This window comes from Leopardus geoffroyi, chromosome D1 (genome assembly GCF_018350155.1).
Source record: "Leopardus geoffroyi isolate Oge1 chromosome D1, O.geoffroyi_Oge1_pat1.0, whole genome shotgun sequence".
In the NCBI taxonomy this organism is placed as follows: Eukaryota; Metazoa; Chordata; class Mammalia; order Carnivora; family Felidae; genus Leopardus; species Leopardus geoffroyi.
Window position 1 is genome coordinate 14,860,411 of NC_059329.1, and position 19,613 is coordinate 14,880,023.

Genomic DNA, 19,613 nt, shown 5'->3' on the forward strand with positions numbered 1-19,613 from the left:
AGCCCTGAGAAAGGAGAGAACTTGCAAGAAAGGAGTGCTGTACATTGCTCTTGCTGCTGGGGCTACGTATGTCCTGGGCAAGTCTATTCGAGCTCCGCACAGATACACTGAGACCCTTTTATGGTCATGATGAAAACAGGGAACTTCAAGTCCATTTCCTTCAGAGGGCTTGGCTTTGTAGTTTTTTTTTTTTTTTCCCTGGGTTAAAGTTACTTAGTTCTGAAGTCTGGCTTGATTCTGCCACCCACCCACAGGCACGGCCACTCTCTACCCACCCCTCCCCAACACCAGATTCCTAAAGTATTTGATTGGATTCACCTAATCCGTCTAATGTGCTTCTAATGTGCCTGCTCTTGGTGCCATCTTAAGGGCATTTTAACAATACACCTGACCAGCTGAAGCTTCCTTCCTGTCCTCTTGTTCCAAACCTCAAAAATCCTGTCACTTAAAATGGAACTGGACCTATGGAAAGCTGGGAGCCTTGTCAGCTGGTTAATGGTCCTATTCCATAGGCCTTTTCTGCACTCAGGCTCGGAAGGATGGCCCACAGGGAAATAGAAGGAAGTCATCTGAGCCTTGTGACCCCACCCTGCTCTCATTGCCAGGGCTGGGGTTGGGCTTTTTATATAACATGGCAGACAGTGCAGTAGCTGGCCCCGTGCAGAAGGCCAAGGGGGCTGCCCTGAGACCTTGACATTTGCTTGGCTCTCACCAGTCTGGCTTTGAGACCCAGCACTGCCCTTCTTTTACGCTAACTGCTGTAGCCAACAAAAAGGCCCTCTCTCCTCTCAGGGCTGCCAGACCTCAGAAAGGACCTATTCATAACTGGGTTGTGTTGTTCCCTCCCTGGGGGGTGGGCCAGAAGGACTGAGGAAAGTTCTGCAGACCTGAGGAAGTCTGGGGCTGCTGCCCTCCTACCCTGTTTGAACATTCCGGATACTGAGGATTCAAAGGTTAAATCCATGAGACCTTGCAAGAAGGAAGGGTCCCTTCTGGGTTTATTTGAATAGATTTCTCCTAAGATACTGCTAGGAGAGAAGGAGCAAACAGAAATACCAGTAGTCCTAGGTGTCTGGCCCCAGAACAGTGGTTCTCAAAATTTATTGTGCCTATCAAGCTTCTGGAGTGCTTGTTAAAATGCAGATTCCTGGAGTGCCTGGGTGGCTCAGTCGGTTAAGTGTCCAACTTCAGTTCAGGTCATGATCTCACAGTTCATGGTTTTGAGCCCCCCATCAGGCTCTGTGTTGATGACAGCTCAGAGCCTGGAGCCTGCTTTGGATTCTGTGTCTCCTTCTGTGTCTGCCCTTCCCCTGCTCACATTCTGTCTCTGTCTCCCTCAAAAATAAACTTTAAAAAATCCAGATTCCTGGGCTGCACCTCCAGAGACTGCAGTTCAATAACTGTAGGTAGTGTCCGGATATGCATTATAAACAGTCCTAGGATCACATTTTACCCCAGAGCCTATGAGGCGGAGTTGGAATGCCCCCAGTTGGGGCTTATTCAATGCAGCCACAGAACCAACTAGCCCTGTAGCTGGGACTCTATCATCGTAAACTTGCGGTTCTCAAGGCACCAAGGAAAGTTCCTGAGATGCTAGATTACATCAGGCTAAGTGGGGAGCTCAAGCTCAGAGTGGGAGAATTTCTTAGAGTTCCAGACTGACTGGCAAGATAAAGAGGGGGTCACCATGAGAGAGAAAGTAAAGTTCACTTGGAACATGGATATCCTGTATCGACTGTCCAACCTGGGCTGCTGACTGCACAGGCTTATAATGGAAATTCTTCTTGTTATCCTGAGGATCTTCCCATTCGGGTGGTCAAGCCATGTGGAGTTCAGTAAACTACTCATGAGCTGCCCTTTTCTAGATTTTACTCTACCTAACTGTAAAATGAGCGGTTGGTCCAGGAGACTGCTAAGGTTCCCCCTGGTCTGACTTGTTAGGGTTCTCCACCCCCCGCGGCTTTGCTCCTTTCTTCTTCTTCCTCATATATGAATGCTTGTGCAGGGGCCAGGTCTGATTCTCTCACAAACCATTTACCTAGTATAAATAGAGTAGTGCCTACACATAGTAGGTGCTCATTAAATATTTATTGCAAGAATGAAGAACTATCTATAATCGGTCATGAGATAAAATAGTCCCTATTGGAACAAAGCCCAGAGAGTAAAGCAGAGGCAGGAGCTGAGGTTGTTGGAATCTCTTGAGCAAGAGAATTCTCACAAGCCACTGGCCCAGCCAGCTTCATGGCGGAAATCTGATAATTTCAGAGGCAGCCATGCTACATTTCTTTTCCTTTAAACATATCTGTCTTATAAAAGTAATTTATGTACATCATAGAAAATGTATCAAATTTTAAAAGGTAGAAAAACATTTTGAAACCACAGCCCAGTGATTTTTCTTTTCTTTTTGGTACTTTTCTGTACTTTTGGAATTAGAGGAAAATGGTACATGCTATTTTTAAAAACATCTGTAATTCAAAGATTTCTCAGTGCTTTTCTATGCCATGTCTAACGCATTTGGAAACCAGACTGTTGATATAGTGTCAGAGAATATTGTGAATTCTCTGCCTACATGTTCCTTAAAGTCTTAAGCATCATTTTAGATGGCTTTATGATAATAGTACTTTTCTTTAACCACCCCCTCCTTATGGACATTTGGGCTGTCTCCTTTATGCTTGATATTACAAGTATCACAATGATAAGCATTACTGCCTACAAATTTTTAATCTGCATTTTTTTATTTCCTTAGGATAGAGTCCCAGAAGTGGAATTACTCTGTCAAAGAGTATAAAGCTCTTTAAACTTGAAACGCAGTGCCAAAATATTTTGTAGAGAAGTTTTCATCAGTTTATACTGAAAGTATAGTAAACTATCTCTCAATTAGCTTTTTAGCCGCCTCTGCAGAGAGGAGGAGAAACAGCCCTGCAAGCTTCCCAGACGCTGCAATGCAAGGTGAGAGTACACAGGGGTACTTCTGTAGTTCTGCCTCAGCCGTCCCTCACCGGGAAGGCGCCCGTCTGGTTTCCTAATTCTTTGAGGTCTTCCTTTCTTAACTCCCCAGAAGAAAAAAAATGGCCCAGGGATGGAGCATGTTGGTAGTAAAGGCAGTGAGGGTGGAGGTGGATCCTTAGGTTTGAGCACAAAGAAGACTTTGTCAACAAGAATCCAACACTCGGAGATCCTTCACGGAAACATCCGTACATTCCAACCAAAGTGATCTTTCACAGACGGGCAGGATTACGAAAGAGGAGGAGTTGGTGGCGCCTTCCAGCTGGAGAGCTGCGGCGCCTTTAAGGCCCAATCCGGGACTCGGCCCTTTAAATCTGTGTCAGTTTCCCCTGACGTCAGCAAGCGGCCGGCTACCCTGCTGTTTACCGCCTCGCGGCGCCGCACACTCTCCCGAGTTGCGAGCACCGGGGCCGCGACGGCCGCCCGCCCTTAAAGGGCCCGCGCCCCAGAAAACTCGCCGCGCCTCCCGGCGTCCGGTCGCTGCCGCCTGTCACGCTCCTCACCCTCAGACACTCCTCCCTTCCCGGCTGCCCCCGCCGCCGGATTCCCTCCCTTCCTCCCTCCCCTTTCCCGGCGTCTCCAAGCTCCCAGCAACCAGCCGCCCCCTGGCTCTCGCGGCCCTGGCTGGCCGCCGCAAGGTCTCCGGGCCGCGCTCAGCCCCTCGCGAGCTGACCCGTACCCCACACCCCCACCCCCTCTCCCGCCGCCCCTCCCTGTCGGGCCCCCTGGGAGCGTCTCTGCGGCTCTGGGGAGGGGACGTTTCCTAATCTCAGGCCGGGGTTAAAGTTCTGGTCCTGGTGCGATGCTGGAAGCTGCGGACGGAGCCGCAACCCGTCCCGGAGGTGTCCTGTCGCCTGTCGCCGCCCCCGCCACCACCGCTGCCGCCGCCACCGCCGCCTTGCCGGGGCCATGTTCGTTCTGGGCTTGCCCTTCTTGGCGTTCTTGGTGGCCTCGGTCGAGAGCCATCTGTGGGTTCTGGGGCCCAAGAACGTCTCGCAGAAAGATGCCGAGTTTGAGCGCACCTACGTGGACGAGGTCAACAGCGAGCTGGTCAACATCTATACCTTCAACCACACTGTGACCCGAAACCGGGTGAGGGCCGGGCTGGGCTGGGGGCTGGTGGTGAGTGGTTGAGCAGACCAGGGCTCTGAGAGTCAGTCCATGCTCTTTAAGGAGGCCCATGAACGTGCCGCCCCACTGGGTTTCCTTTTCCCAGAAAGGCACTGGACTCTCTGGACCAGTCCTCCTTGCTTTCCCACCAGTCTCTCTGAAGCTCCCACTGGACAGTTTCTAAAGTTGTCTCCTTCCCATCTTCTCGTTGACTCCCCGCCCCCCCCCCCCTTTCCACCAGCTGTGGTCTGAGCAGTACTGGCCTGTACCCTACCCAACACCCAGAATGGGACAGCCCATTCAGGGCTGGGCTGGGTGCAGGGGGAAGCAGGCTAACTACTGGGCTTGGCCCAGGAAACCCTAAGGAGATGAGACAGGCCTTCTGAAAGGCTCTGCTCAGGCAAGTTATAGCTGAGATTCCCCAGGAAGACAAATGTGGGACTTCTCAGGCTGCTGTAAAGCTGGGACCCTCTCAGCCCTCTTTCTGCCTTAGAAAGCCAGATGGCCTTGTAAATTGAAGGTGGTGGAGATAAGGTCAACTCCAAGTTGGATGGGAGGAGAGAGGGAGTTTGTCTCCAGTAGGGAATCTACCTCACTCTGACTTTCTGTTTCATTTTTTTCCCAGCTATGAGTTAAGTATGGTCGTAGCTAGATCTGGGAAGTCTAGACCCCGGGGGCAGGGCTGAGATTTGGAGAATTCTTGCAGCCTGGCTCTATGGTCTCCTGTCCAACTCTCTCCCATGATTGGGTTTACTAAGAAGCCGTAGAACTGAGAGTGGGAGTCTGGCTATGTCTCAGAATAGGGAGGGATTTGCTTTCTGTGGCAGGCCAGGATCTGCCTTCAGGGCCTGTTTCTCTGAAGTTTGATCTCCTCCTGCTTAGAGTCCTTTCTTTCTGGGGTCATCCTGAGAGTTGTGATCTCTACCCCTCAGGGAAATGCCACCCTAGGGCTTGGGTCTCAGCAGCCCAGGGACAAGCATTGCCAGGATTTATTTAGTTTTATTATTTTTCTTTAAGCTCCCACCGTTCTAGGTACTTTCCTCCATGTGCCAAGAACAAGAATGTCTCCGTTTTACAGAGGGGGAAATTGAGTCTAGGAGGTGTGAAGTGACTTCTCCACCGCTCTCGCCCTCGGTCAGAGCTAGGGATAGAGCTTGGCTCTCTTAGCTTTTCAACAGTCTGTTTCCCCACCTCCCCACTGGCTCTGGCCTCCAGATTGGTTGTTGAATGGGAGCTTCCTGGCTCACACAGAAGAAAACCGAGGAGCACTTCTTGCTCTCCTGTGTCCCTGTGTGCGCATGCACACGTGTGTGCAGGCGTGTGCATCCCACGAACATGGATAGGTATGGGGTATCCTGGGGGTGCCCGAGGCCTCCATTGAGTTTCCTGTTGGGAAGTGAGGCCCTGAAGTTTCGTGACTCCTGTTGTCCCTGCACATCCCTGCCATCCGGGACCAGGCCTCTTCTAAGACCCTGTCCTCTAACTCAGTGATAATCCCTCCTGGAGCCTGGGGCTGCTCTGGGAGAAGAAAGGGCATAGCTGTAGCTCCCCAGCCTGACCAGGATAGGGAAAGAGCAGAGCAGTTGGCATGACGTAGGGCAGGGCTCACAGTCTCTGGAGCCATGTGTCCCGGGTGGCAGAGGTGGAGACATCGTGGGCTTGACTGAGGGGCGTTTCCATGTCATTCTGCAGACGGAAGGCGTGCGCGTGTCTGTGAATGTCCTGAACAAGCAGAAGGGGGCTCCTTTGCTGTTTGTGGTCCGCCAGAAGGAGGCTGTGGTGTCCTTCCAGGTGCCCCTAATCCTGCGAGGGCTGTGAGTAGGACCCGGGGATCAGGGAGGGGGGTAGGCCTAGGCCAGGCCAGGCCCAAAGCCTCACCCAGGGCCTTGTCCAGGGCCTCAGACCACCCAGGAGTCCCTCTGTTTCTCCTCCCCATTCCCAACCAGGGGCTGGTCAGTGGCCAAGCCAGCCAGCCTGGAGCTTGCCAGCCTGGTTGGGGTAGGAGTAGGGAGAAGTTGGAAACCAGAGTGGAGGAACTGGGGCCTTGCTCCCTTGGAGAGGTTTGCTGGCTGGGGCAGTATTAGCATCCTGACTTTCTGCTTTGGGCTGTAGGTATCAGCGAAAGTACCTCTACCAAAAAGTGGAGCGAACGTTGTGTCAGCCCCCCACCAAGAATGAGTCCGAGGTCCAGTTCTTCTACGTGGATGTCTCCACCCTGTCACCAGTCAACACCACATACCAGCTCCGGGTCAGCCGAATGGACGACTTCGTGCTCAGGTCTGCAGGGGAGATGCAAGGGGACCACGGGACGGGACTGGCCTCCTTCCCGAGCTCTGGGAGTGACCGTGGCAGGGGGGTGGGGGGGATTCTTCTCCCTCCAGGACCGGGGAGCAGTTTAGCTTCAATACCACAGCAGCCCAGCCCCAGGTAAGATCTCCCTGTCGACCAGCCCTCAGGAGGAGACTTGGGCACGTGGGAGGGGGAGCGGTCGGCAGGCTCTGCCGAGAGTCTCCTGTTGGCTGTACACACCGTGGCGGCACTGTCTGGAAACGGGAGCTCTGGCCCTCAGGCGGTAAGGGACAGGCAGCCGGGGAAGTGCAGAGGCATGGGATCCGGCTGCCACGTTGCCTACTTGCCTCTTGGGGTGCTATCCCGAGTGCCAGGCTGAGGTTGAGGGGAGTGATGTAAGAATATAGGGCTGCTTGTGGGCAGGGCCTTTCTCCCCAGAGAGCCTTTACCGCCCAACTCTGAGAAGATTCACACTGCTCCCTTCTAGAGGGCCAGAGAGAGCATCCTCATGAGATGGGGCTCTCCCTGCCCTTCCTATGCCCTCAGTACTTCAAGTACGAGTTCCCAGAGGGAGTGGACTCGGTGATTGTCAAGGTGACCTCCAACAAGGCCTTCCCCTGCTCAGTCATCTCCATCCAGGATGTCCTGGTAAGCTGTCTGCCCTTTTACTCTCTGCCAGCAGGTAGCAGAGCTGATAAAGAGGGGGCCCGGGGCCCAGGTCCCTGCCCATTTGCCTCTCCCTCCCTCCCCACGTAGTGCCCTGTCTACGACCTGGACAACAATGTAGCTTTCATCGGCATGTACCAGACTATGACCAAGAAGGCAGCCATCACTGTGCAGGTAGGAAATGGATGGGCCCCGTGGAAGATTGGCCAGGTGATGAGCTTACCAAACCCTTGCTCCCTCATCCCTGTCCCATTTCTACCCTAGTCTTGGCCTGTCGGTCCCTGAGGTTTGGGGCCCTCTCATATGTGTGAATGTTGATTCATAGTCCTGATCACCTTTGGGGGCAGGAAAGAGCAGAGTATCCTTTCTGGCTGTCCTATCTGCTTCATTCACTGTAATGATAGCTAAGAGAGGAAAAAGGGTCCTCCTGGCTGATGCTGAGTGTTGCTCTTGGCAAAGGCTAAAAACCTATGCTGGGTGAAGGGAGAGTGAAGACATGTGTTTACCTCACAACATCCAGCCTTGCAACTGTAGGAGGCAGCGGGACCCCTCCACCTTTTCTCCGGCTGATGCCCAGACCGCAAAAGGGCACCCGCGGGTTCCATGATGGTGGGTCATACACATATTTGCTCACCTGGCTATAGTGGAGGGTCATGGTTTTGGGCTCTGAAGCCAGATAACCTCGGCTCTACCACGTACAGGCAGTGTGATCCCTGTTCAGCAGGGATGATGATAGTCCTTACCTCATAGGGGTCTTTGTGAGGGCCAAGTAAAAATATTTGTGTACATACACACATATGTATTGATTTTGATGACTGATTATTTTGATGATGATGATGATGATGATAAAACATCATCATCACATCGTCATCATCATCCTGCAGCGCAAAGACTTCCCCAGCAATAGCTTTTACGTGGTGGTCGTGGTGAAGACTGAAGACCAGGCCTGTGGGGGTTCCTTGCCTTTCTACCCCTTTGTAGAAGGTACCTTTTGTGTCCTGGGCCTGGCTCAGGGTGGGGAGGGCAGGGTCACTCCCTGGGAGGTAGAAGAACCTCTGTGGCTGGTTGGTGGAGCTGATGAGATGTGGGGTTTGGGCCCACAAACTTTAACCAAGCTCCACGCAGCCACTTGTTTGACATTTTGCTTCCAGATGAACCGGTTGATCAAGGTCACCGCCAAAAAACCCTGTCAGTGGTGGTATCTCGAGCAGTCACGTGTGAGTGTGGGTGGCCGAGTGGCTCTTCCTCTCAGACCTGGGGGAGGAAGTGTTCTCTGAATGGGAAGGGTGATGCGCACCTACTCAGGGGACTGATGGGGTAGGAGGAGGGAGAATTCTTGGCGGTCTTCACAAGGGGAGGGTCAGGAGGTGGGTCCTGGTGTGATGTGCTACTGAGAGTCTGTGGCTGACTTTTGAAGTACTGAGTTCTGGTTCTCTCTCCGCCCCTTATGAGCCCTGTAATCTCACTGAGCCTCAGTCTCTCTGTCTCTCTAATAGGTAATAAGATCTGTCCTGTAGTCTCACCAAGTTGTGAGGTTTAGCACAAAATTAGCAGGAAAGTACCAGGCCCCTTAGTGAGACTCACTAAGTATTTACTGAGTGATCGAATGGAGCCCTTTGTAAACTGGGCTATATCTAAGTATAAAGATATAAGATAAAATATAAGTATGAGATAAAAATATAGGTTTTTGTAAGTATAAATGTAAGATAAAATAAATATAAGATAAAAATAAGGGATTGTGATGGGAGGGGAAAGAAACTGTCTCTTCTTTACAGATTCTTTATTCAGCAAATATTTATCTAGCACCTTCTATGTGCCCGGTGCTGCGTTCTGGCTACAGTCCTCAGGGAGCTCCTGTTTGGCGGACAGGAATCTGTTGCTGTGCAGGGTGCCGATGGCCTGTGATGGGCAAAGGACAGGTCACAGGGAACACAGGGCAGAGAAGCCTTCCCAGAGGACATAGTCCTCGAGCTGTATTTGGAAGGAAAGTGTTTGAAGACAGGGTAGGGTTCTTGAGGAAGAGCAACATGAGCAAAGGCAGGAATCGTGTCAGAGTTTGGCATATTTGGGAAGCTGCCTACTGCTCACCCCTCTGGGTCACTACATTTGAGGGGAGATGTGGGGAGAGCTTGGGCCGGGCCCTTGTGTGCCATGGCGGGCAGCGTCGGAAGGCTTCGGTGTGCTCACCCTCCTGCCTCCCTCCCCACAGCCGAGGCCTATGTTGGTGGTATGCTCTTTTGCCTGGGCATATTTCTCTCCTTCTACCTGCTGACCATCCTCCTGGCCTGCTGGGAGAACTGGAGGTAAAGCGGGCTGCTGGGTGCCCCCCTGTTCTGGGGTGGGTTGAGCAGGACGTGAGCCAACCCAGGATAGTGCCCCACGCCAATGCGGGGCATAGGAAGGCAGGCCCCTTTGAGGGTCCGTGGTTCACGAGGCCTCTGCTCTGGAAACCAACCCCTCCCCTCAACCTTCTTCCCAAGCAGGGAAACCCCACATTGTTTCCCAGCCTGGGAGGAACCTTCAGATCACAGATGGAGGACAGGGTTATGGGGTGGAGAGGGTGGAAGGCAGGCCAGCTCAGCAAAGGAGTGATCCTCGCCCCACCCCTCTGGTTTGCCTCTGGATTCTGTCCCTACAGGCAGAGGAAGAAGACGCTTCTGGTGGCCATGGACCGAGCCTGCCCAGAAAGCGGTACCTCCAGAGGGCCTGGGCAGGGAGGGCCGAGTTTGCTTTGTGTTTTGGTGGACGGTTCCCTTCGGGGGCTGGAGGAGGAAGGGCTGGCTGGGGGCTTCTGGATGTCCAGACTGAGAAAGAACACTCTGCAGATGGAAATGGGGCTGGGCTATTGTGCCCTACCTGTGACCCTAACATGGCTGTCTTCATGGCTGCCCCTTGGTTCTTCCTCTGGGCCTAGCTATGCTGTCTGCCTCAGATGATGTAGCTCACAGTCTGGGGGGTTACTAACCTTTCATTCTCTCTCCTTTTCTTCCATTTCGCCCTCTCTGTCTGTCCTCCCTCCTGTTTGGGACCTTCTCTCTCAGCTTCTCTCCTTGGTAAGCGCCAGGTGCCATGGGCAGAGGAGCTGAAATCCAGAGCGGGGGAGGGAAGGGACACGCAGGGATGTCTGGGTGGGCCCTGGGCAGGCCGAGGCTCGCTGTCCTAGCTGCTAATATAGATGCATTGATTCCTAGACCTTTCTCTGTCCTTAGCGAGGATGGATGATGGCGAGTGTTTCTACTGGAACACACCTGGGAGGCTGGGGCAGCTGTTAGTGGTGGCAGTGAGTTGTGTTTGCCAGGATAGATGCGTTCTCTCTGCTGCCACCGTGGCCTCTCTGTGTCTCTCTTCTCTGGATTCTTCCTTCTCTCTCTTGGCTTTTGGCTTCGGTCTGTTTCCAGAGCTAAGGGGGCCCTTGACCTCTCTTTGCAGGTAACCCCCGGGTCCTGGCCGATGCCTTCCCCGGCAGCTCCCCGTATGAAGGTTATAACTACGGTTCCTTTGGTACGTGTCCACACCAAAGGCTGTGCTCACCCACTCACAGCCAGGCCTCCTTAGGCTTCCACCTCCAATGTGGCACAATGGCAGCCGGCCCCTTCCGACCCCCGCTTCCCCATCTCCTCCCACCTGCCTCACCGCTCACTATTCCCCGCAGAGAACAGTTCCGGATCCACCGACGGGCTGGTCGACAGCTCAGGCACTGGAGACCTCTCCTACAGCTACCAGGGTGAGTGAGCCCTGCCGGGCAGAGCCACGAAGCGTGGGGCCGGAGCTGGCTGCGTGAGACGTGGTGAAGGGCGGGTGCCTCTTCTGCCGGGCGCTGGAACCGGGGAAGGGCTGCTGTCTTCCTGCCCCTTTCCTTGCTCGTTCTTTCTCCCTTGGCCCTACTTCCTGGTAACTTTCCCTTTCCTTTGAAGGGCACGAGTGGTTCAAGCGGCGCCTCCCCTTTGGCCAGATGCGGCAGCTGTGCATTGCCATGGGTAGATGTGGGGGCGGGGGGGGCGCTGCTCTGCCAATCAGCTCCTGCCGGGGCAGTTGACCGGGGCCGGTAGGCTCCAGGGCCGGAGAGACGCTTTTGTGCATGGCTTCCCCATCTAATGCCAATAATTGCCCGCTTTTGTGCCTTTTGAGATAAGCAGGCACTGACCTCGATGCTGGTGGGCTGGCACCCCAGCTACCCCCAGGCCAGATGTTCTGGTTCGCTCTCATGTTTGCCAGCACCTCACTCCCTGGCCTGCCGGGGTAGGGCTCACGGGCAGGGGTGTCGTGTCCTGGCCTCCGGGGGCTTTGGTCAGGCAAGGTCACAGGAAGAAGCTTCTGAAGGCACAAGAAAAGGTCAGGATGAAGGAGCAAGTGCTCTTCCTAGAAGCAGCCTGTCACCCTTGCCTGCACCCCAGAATCCACTGGGTCTTTTTCCAGCGGGGGCCAAGGCAGTGTCCTCTCAGAACCCACATGGCTGGGCACCTAATCAGCATGACTTCTGCCGAATTCAGTCCTGCTGCTTCTGTCCGGGACCCAGGATCTGCTCAGTGTCCTGGCCTGGAAGTCCTAGTTCGGTGAGGGGAGCAAGGGTGGAGTGGTACCTGTCTGGTGGCCCGTTCGAGGGTGGCCCACCCTTGTTTCCCTCAAGGACTTAGGAGTACCCTGTCCCTCCTCCCAGGGCCTGAGCCCACCTCCATGCCTGCTCTCAGTCCACAATCTGCCTCTTCCCATTGCCTAGTAATTGTGACAATTGCCCCAGGTGGGTGGGGACAGACCTTGGGTTCTGTGCCTCCCAGGTAACTCTTCCCTCCTGCCCACCCCAGATCGCTCCCTTGACCCTGTGGGCGCTCGGCCACGCCTGGACTCCATGAGCTCCGTGGAGGAGGACGACTATGACACATTGACCGACATTGATTCAGACAAGAACGTCATTCGCACCAAGGTCTGGTGCTATGCGGGCTGGCCCTGGGTCATGGGTTTCCCAAGGAAAGGAGATTCTGTGTTCGGGCCCTAGCACATCTCCCTCTGGGGTGACATCTTAACGTGTTGTTGTTGTTGTTGTTGTTGTTGTTGTTGTTGTTTTGAGAGACAGAGGGTGAGCCGGGGAGGGGCAGAGAGAAAGGGAGACACAGAATCCGAAGCAGGCTCCAGGCTCCGAGCTGTCAGCACAGGGGCTTGAACCCACAAGCTGCGAGATCATGACCTAAGCCAAAGTTGGACGTTTAACTGACTGAGCCACCCAGGCATCCCTCTCTGGGGTGACATCTGAGAGAAACAAAGGGAAAGAGCTCAGCTGGGGCAGGATAGATTCAGGGGAAACTGACTCCACCCCCAGCGCTTCCGGGCTGATCTGCCAGCAGCAACAGGATGGCCTGGAGCCCCCGCCCGGCAGAACTGCTGCCTGTGTGAGGGGGCTCCTCCTGTCCCCCTCTCTCCCCTGGGCACGGGGGACTTCTCCCGGGTCTCACTCCAGCTTCTCCCCAGCAATACCTCTATGTGGCCGACCTGGCACGCAAGGATAAACGCGTCCTTCGGAAAAAGTACCAGATCTACTTCTGGTGAGTGGGCGGCACGGCCAGGCCTTCCTGTTATTGGCAGGGTGGTGTGGCGGTGTCTCGAGGCCTGGCCTGCCTCCTCACTGCTGCCCCTCGTCTCACTCCTCAGGAACATCGCCACCATCGCTGTCTTCTATGCGCTTCCCGTGGTGCAGCTGGTGATCACCTACCAGACGGTGAGTGGCAGGGCTGACTCCCTGGGCCCGGGCGGCATGCCCTCGTGGGGCCGCGTGCTCGCCCTCGCCACAGTCTGGGACGTGGCCTGAAGTGCAGAGCATCCCAGCCTGGGCCACTGGAGCGAGTCAGGTCACGGGACTCAGGTTCCAGATCCTAACTCTGCCTCACCAGCTGGGTGATCTTGAGCAAGTCACTTAAGCTCCCAGAGCATCAGTTTCTTCATCTGCAAAATGGGGCAGCATGATCTCAATGACAGCACCTTCCCCAGCTTGTTGCAGGGTTTATGCAACAAGAGTCATGAGACTTTGTAAGTCTCGGTTTCCCTTCCCTTTTCTCTGTACTGTGGGGCAAGAAATTGTGTCACGGTCACGCCCCATGATTTTTAGCCCCACTTGCTGAGGAGGGACAGCGACTGTGCGAAAGAGGGCTGGCCTGGTCTCCGGATGCACACACATGCTGGTTGTGTGGCACTTCCCTGTCCCTTCGAATGGGGCCGGGTGGTGTGGCATGGGCTCAGGCCTGGCTCCCTCTCACCTGGGCTCTGGGCTGAGTCAGGTGCTTTAGCGGCCCCTCCGTGCTCCCATGCCCTGCTGCAGGTGGTGAATGTCACAGGGAATCAGGACATCTGCTACTACAACTTCCTCTGTGCCCACCCGCTGGGCAACCTCAGGTGGGGATGGTCTTGAGCCAGCCAGGGTGGGGGCAGGGGCTCTGCCAATGCACGTCCCAGGTAGGGAGGAGGCCGGAAGACGGGGCCAAAGCAACACACCCTGTGTCGCCCCTTCCAGCGCCTTCAACAACATCCTGAGCAACCTGGGGTACATCCTGCTGGGGCTCTTATTCCTACTCATCATCCTGCAGCGGGAGATCAACCACAACCGGGCCCTGCTGCGGAATGACCTCTATGCCCTGGTGAGAGAGCATCTGCCCACTGAGGGCTCGGCTCCAGACCCTTTCTAGCAGGCACAGCCCAGCCCTGCCCTGCCCTGCCCTGCCCTGCCCACATCCCACTCCATTCCTCTCTCCCGCTCTCCCTGTCTGGGTCCCTGCCTGCCTGCCTCCCTCCCTCCCACCTCTCCTCCCACCTCACCTCCTCTTTCCCTTCCTTCTCCCCAATAGGAATGTGGGATCCCGAAACACTTTGGCCTGTTCTATGCCATGGGCACAGCCCTGATGATGGAGGGGCTGCTTAGTGCCTGCTATCACGTCTGCCCCAACTATACCAACTTCCAGTTCGGTGAGTGGGGCCTCCCTCTTCCCTGGCTGAACCGTCCTCCGGCATCCCCACATCCCCCACAGGGATCCCCCAGACCCAGCTCTGCAAGGCATTCCAGAGCTGGGCTGCCTATGTGCACACACATCTCGCTTACAGAAGAGAGGCAGCTGGGTGCTATTTCCTTCATCTGTTGATTGTTTTCTACGGAAAGGCGTGTATAAACACGGAGAAAATGAACATAATTAAGATGTGGTCCCTGATCTCAGGGCGCTCAGACTGAGTTGTCCTTGTTGTCAGGGGGAGTCTGACTGGGTGGCAGCCAGTGGGGTGGTAGTGTGGTGTCAGAGGGACAGTGAAGGGACTGGAGTCCGCCCACCGCCAGCTCACTCTGCGGCCCCAATGAGGTGGAGGGGCTCTCTGCCGCCCCGACTGTCTGGGCTGGGAGGTCTGTGCTAAGTGCGTGTGTTTGAGCTCACATTCACGTCCCCCGACGCAGACACGTCGTTCATGTACATGATCGCCGGGCTGTGCATGCTGAAGCTCTACCAGAAGCGGCACCCGGACATCAACGCCAGTGCCTACAGCGCCTATGCCTGCTTGGCCATCGTCATCTTCTTCTCCGTGCTGGGCGTGGTGAGGCCCTGACCCGCTGTGCTCGTCCCGTAGGGAACGTACACACGTGTGCGCGCACACGCACCCTCTCCACCTCCCGCAGGAGAGATCCCTGCTGCTTCCCTGAGGTGCCTTCCCTGGGCTCCTCGGAGAGCCGCATCTGGCCTGGCAGCCAGCGCTGCTCCCTGGGAGGAAGGGTGGGCTGCGGGAGTGGCCTCCTCAGCGCCTCCTCAGCCCTGCTCGCCGTGCCCCCCCGCCCCCCCCCAGGTCTTCGGCAAAGGGAACACAGCGTTCTGGATTGTCTTCTCGGTCATTCACATCATCGCCACCCTGCTCCTCAGCACACAGCTCTATTACATGGGCCGCTGGAAGCTGGGTGAGGGCCTGCCCGGGGCGGAGCGCCTGAGAGGGGGCCAGCTGGGCCCTGTGGAATGAGGGGTTGGTGGCCTCAGGGACCTGAATTCACAGCAGACTTTGGGTTCTGCCCTCTTGCTGGCGGCCCTGGAAGAATCACTGAGTGAGGAATTTGATGAGGGTTGGCGTGGCTGTGCCCTCTGAAGGCCCGGGGTCCTCTCACACGGCGCGGGCCAGGGTGACCAGGAAAGAGGGGACCCCGGGCCCTCGAGCACTTTCCCTTCTTGCAGACTCGGGCATCTGCCGCCGCATCCTCCACGTGCTCTACACAGATTGCATCCGCCAGTGCAGCGGGCCTCTCTACGTGGTACCGGCCCGGCCCCCAGCCCTCCTCCTCCATCTACTCTCTTCCCTCTGGTGGGAGGTGGGGGGACCCGGGTGCAACTAGAGCCCGGGGGAGGGGGGGACCGGCTGACTTGGGCCTTCTTCCACTTTTCTCCCTGTCTCTCTTCCCCTCTCTCAGTCCCCGTGTCTCTGCTTCCCTCCAGGACCGCATGGTGCTGCTGGTTATGGGCAACATTATCAACTGGTCACTGTGAGTCTGGCCATTGTCCGTGGTAGCCTGGCTGGGCGGACGACTGGGGACGTGGCCAGCCACTGGCTGCCTTGGGGGCCATGGACAAATTCTACACTTTGGGCATGAGAAGTGGGGGCTGAGGAGAGCGCTGTCGGCACGTGGGGTTCTAGAATTTCTGCGGGCCTCTGAACCCAGCCTCACATCATAATAAAACGTGGGGTAGGAGTGAGGGAGAGCCCTTTCCTCGCTCTTGGACCTCCCCTGCTTCACCGGCTCTTCCTCCCTTGCCAGAGCTGCCTATGGGCTCATCATGCGCCCCAATGACTTCGCCTCCTACTTGTTGGCCATTGGCATCTGCAACCTGCTCCTCTACTTTGCCTTTTACATCATCATGAAGGTGAGTGCGGATGGCTCGGCCTCCTCTGCCGGCTGCCCTGCTTTTGCAGGAGGGAGATGGGCGCAGCGCGCCTCCAAGTAGCACTGAGAGGGATCGGGCATTTTTCGTTCCTGTCTTCGCCAGTTTGGGGAGGGGAAAGGCTCGGGTCTCTTGCATGTACTCCAGCTGTGTCCAAAGACCCATTTACTGAGCCCCTTCCATGTTCTAAGAAGGGCGCATGAAACCGGTAGCACCGCAGGCTGTAGTTGGGCAGAGCCTCCCTCTGCCCCCCCTCGCCCTCCCCCTCGCCCCCCCCCCCCCCGCAGGGCAGAGGGGGTGGGGGTGGGGCTCACTATGTCTGCACAGGCTGGGGCCTCCGAGGGCCAGGTGCTTCCCGGGGACCCTTGTGCCATCCAGCGCAAGGAGAGCCCCCAGGCCGGTCCACCCTGCCAGTGCAGGGCTCTGGACATACGGAGGCCTGGCCAGGGTGAGCGTCAGGGGTGAGGATGCCGGCTGCTGGTGTGGGGCGTACTGAGCTGTGTAGCTGTGTCAGGTGATGGTGTGTATCTGCGATGGCTCCCTAAAGGATCCATCCTATGCGCTGGGAAGTGGCATCAAGGGCAGGCTGGCGAACAGGCCGGGCCGGGGCCTGGCCCTCAGGCTGCTCTCCCCCCCACCCCCCTGTCCCCCAGCTCCGCAGCGGGGAACGGATCAAGCTCATCCCCCTCCTCTGCATTGTCTGCACCTCGGTGGTGTGGGGCTTTGCCCTCTTCTTCTTCTTCCAGGGACTCAGCACCTGGCAGGTGAGTAGTCACCCTGCCAAGAAGGTGGGGAGTCGCCCACAGGCTCGTTGTGAGCCAACAAATGGCCAGTTCTCTTTTCAAACACCATTTGTGAGCCCCTGCTGAACTCTTTCACAGCTGCTTTCTCATTTAATCTTCCCAACCTTCAGTACGCCAGCATGGAGGTATCCCCATTTTACTCATGAGGCAGCTGAAGTTCAGAGAGGCCAAGTGACCTGCCCAAGGTCACACAGCCAGTGAGTGGCACAGCTGGGGTTTGAAGCCAGAAATGCCAGGTTCTCCCTTTTGCCTCACAGGCACTTGCCGTGAATCAGGCTTCAATTCTGTGATCAGAACTAAGTCTAGCATGGTCTCTTCCTTTGAAGTACTTAAAATCTAGTTCGAGAGAGAGAGAGAGAGAGAGAGAGATGAACAATTCCTGGACTGCTCTTTGCAATATGATATAGGAGGTGAAGGTATGGGCAAGACAGGAAGGAGGAATGGACACGAGGGCAGAGGACAGAGGAGATCCAGGAAAGCTTCCTGGAGGAGGCAGACTGTGCTCGTGGCCTTATAGGCCCTGGGTGATGAGAAAGCACCCTGTGGCCCACAGATGCTGTGACCTGAGTAACGTTACAGAGGCAGAACTAGACGAGGCAGATTTGGAGTCCGGGAATGCACTAATTTGGGAGCTGAGTGAAAGACTGAGCTCCTGAGGGCAAGGCAGTTCTGGTCTTCTCGGTGGCCTCAGCGTGGGGCACAGACAGTCCCCAGACACAGTAATGTCCGGGCAGGGTTCGCTGGATAGGGTTATGGGTGAGCATGGAGGACCACGAGTGCCTTAGGTCATGGCCCACAGGTCATAGCTCCTGTTGTCCTCGAGCAGGGCTGTGTGACCAACCAATAATACTTTGGAGAAAAAGTGATCCTGGAGTCACTGATTAGAGCAGGGGGCAGAGTCCAAGGCAGGGAACCAAGTTAGGAGGCTTTTGAACCCTTCTAGCGTCTCCAGGTGATCTCAGCCCTGTGCTCTCTTACATAAAGGGCAGAAGAATCTGAGGGTAAAAGTGAAAGGAAAGGGAAGGACAGAAGCCAGCATCCTCGGGGAGAAGCGTGTGACAGCCAGTTCTTAGGTGACTGGCAAGGGCGAGTCAGAGGAGGGTGCTCTCCTGCCTGGCGCCGGGAGCAGGGCAGCCCGAGGGAGCCGGCAACGGGTCTGGCCCCAGCCTTGGTGGGCAGCGTCTGCAGGCGGCTCTCCCTGTTCCTCCCCAGAAAACCCCCGCAGAGTCTCGGGAACACAACCGAGACTGCATCCTCCTGGACTTCTTTGACGACCATGACATCTGGCACTTCCTCTCCTCCATTGCCATGTTCGGGTCGTTCCTGGTACGTGAGACTCTTCTGCCCAAGCATGGGGAGAGGCCGAGGCTGGCCCCTTGCCTGTGCTTGACTCAGCGTCCGCCCCCCAGGTGTTGCTGACACTGGACGATGACCTGGACACCGTGCAGCGGGACAAGATCTATGTCTTCTAGTGGGAGCCAGGCCCCTCGCTTTACTCAGGGGGCCCTGAGCTCCTCTGTCTCCCTGCCCAGAGCCCCCGCAGCTCTGGGGGTGTGCATCCCCGCCCTGCAGCCCAGTGTGGGTGGTGGCGGGATAGCGAGGCCCAAGCTTGGCCCGGGACAGTCACAGCGGTGGGCCTGGCGGCTGCCCTCTGCTGAGAAGGAGGCCTCCTCCCGCAAGACCCCAGATGTTGGCCACTTGTTGCTGCTTCTCAGTGTTGAGGGCCTCTCAGGGGCCCTGTCCGTTGGCTCTCCGTCTGTTCCTCTGCAGGAGGAAGGAGGAAAGTGTTGCCCTGCCCAGTTCATGCCTTGCGTTCTGCCCGTCCCTCCCCTCCCCACGAGCCTATGACTGCGAGCCCTTTCTTCTCCCCGAGTTCCAGTCCAGGGCCCGGTTGGGCCTGATTCTCTGTCCTGCACCAGGGCCCCATAGCGCTTTGGGGCCATACCTGACTGCCATCACTGCCCATTCCAGCCAGGATGAATGGGCTGTAGGATTTTGGAGGCTGGCCAGCTGGTGCCACGCTTTTGGTGCTATGGCCTAAGAGGGGCTTCAGGCAGTGCTGCCTCCTCCCTTTGACCTGTGCTTGGAGCCGGTTCTATAGTAATAAGGGTCAGCTTATGTGTGAGCGTCGCCTTTGAGCCGAGGGACTGAATTCAGAGGTCACCTGCCTATCTCGTCAGCCCCCAGACTGATGTTGGCACCAGGATCAGAGGGAAAGATCAGTTCACCCCTTTCCTTCTTTTTCTTTCCAGGCCCTCTGTCCTGCCAAGCCCCCACTGGGGGCCTTTCAGTGCCATTGACACTGCCCAAGAATGTCCAGGGGCAGAGGAGTGGGACACAAGGTGCCTAGCTCCTCTTGTCTCCTCATAGCCGCGGGAGCCCCAGTGCCTATCTTAGAAGGGGGCTCAGGAAGGGACATGATCTTCCTCTCAATGTCCCCAGTCCAGCCTCACTCTAGGACCTGGGGCTGGCTTCGGTGTTTCCGTCCTGTCTTTGGCCAAGTTTTGTGTTAGTCACACACATATACATGTATGAAACCTTGAAGTTTACACTGAGCCGCCCCAGCTCTGGGCCCCCTGGCTGCTCTGTCCTTCGAACCCCTTCCCCTACCCGGTCCATTCCAGATGCCAAGACTGGGGGAGGGCAGGTCAGGCCTCTGCCTTGGGGATGGGAGTGTGTCTTATTCTGCCCAACTTGTTTTTACAGCTCTCCCTTGGGCTGGGGAGAGGAGGTGGATCTGGATCCGTTTTCAGAACTCCGTTTAATGTCTGTTGCCATGCTATGGTTGCATTTCTGTTTTCTATGAATGGGTCTGCATTCAATTAAAGAAACAACCGGACGCAGCTCTTGGGCC

General features: G+C 56.1%; 1 protein-coding gene across 5 annotated transcripts; it reads left to right on the top strand.

The window, feature by feature from the left end:
• Positions 1–3,335: 3,335 nt before the first annotated feature.
• SIDT2 (SID1 transmembrane family member 2) lies at positions 3,336–19,602 on the top strand. 5 transcript variants are annotated; one of them, XM_045482944.1, is made up of 28 exons: positions 3,576–4,098; positions 5,809–5,930; positions 6,229–6,393; positions 6,498–6,543; positions 6,952–7,053; positions 7,162–7,245; positions 7,956–8,055; positions 8,223–8,288; positions 9,281–9,374; positions 9,710–9,762; positions 10,113–10,124; positions 10,501–10,572; positions 10,724–10,795; positions 10,986–11,048; positions 11,874–11,992; positions 12,535–12,608; positions 12,715–12,781; positions 13,379–13,452; positions 13,571–13,694; positions 13,902–14,019; positions 14,495–14,631; positions 14,878–14,986; positions 15,255–15,331; positions 15,513–15,559; positions 15,833–15,938; positions 16,610–16,720; positions 17,972–18,085; positions 18,169–19,602. In XM_045482944.1, exons 1-28 carry the CDS (start codon positions 3,916–3,918, stop codon positions 18,229–18,231), a joined length of 2,574 nt encoding a protein of 857 aa, XP_045338900.1. In that variant the 5' UTR covers positions 3,576–3,915; the 3' UTR covers positions 18,232–19,602. The 5 variants fall into 5 exon arrangements, with proteins under 5 accessions (XP_045338903.1, XP_045338900.1, XP_045338901.1 ...); XM_045482945.1 differs by lacking the exon at positions 10,113–10,124; XM_045482946.1 differs by lacking the exon at positions 10,986–11,048 and having other exon boundaries at positions 3,651–4,098.
• The last annotated feature ends 11 nt before the right edge of the window (positions 19,603–19,613 follow it).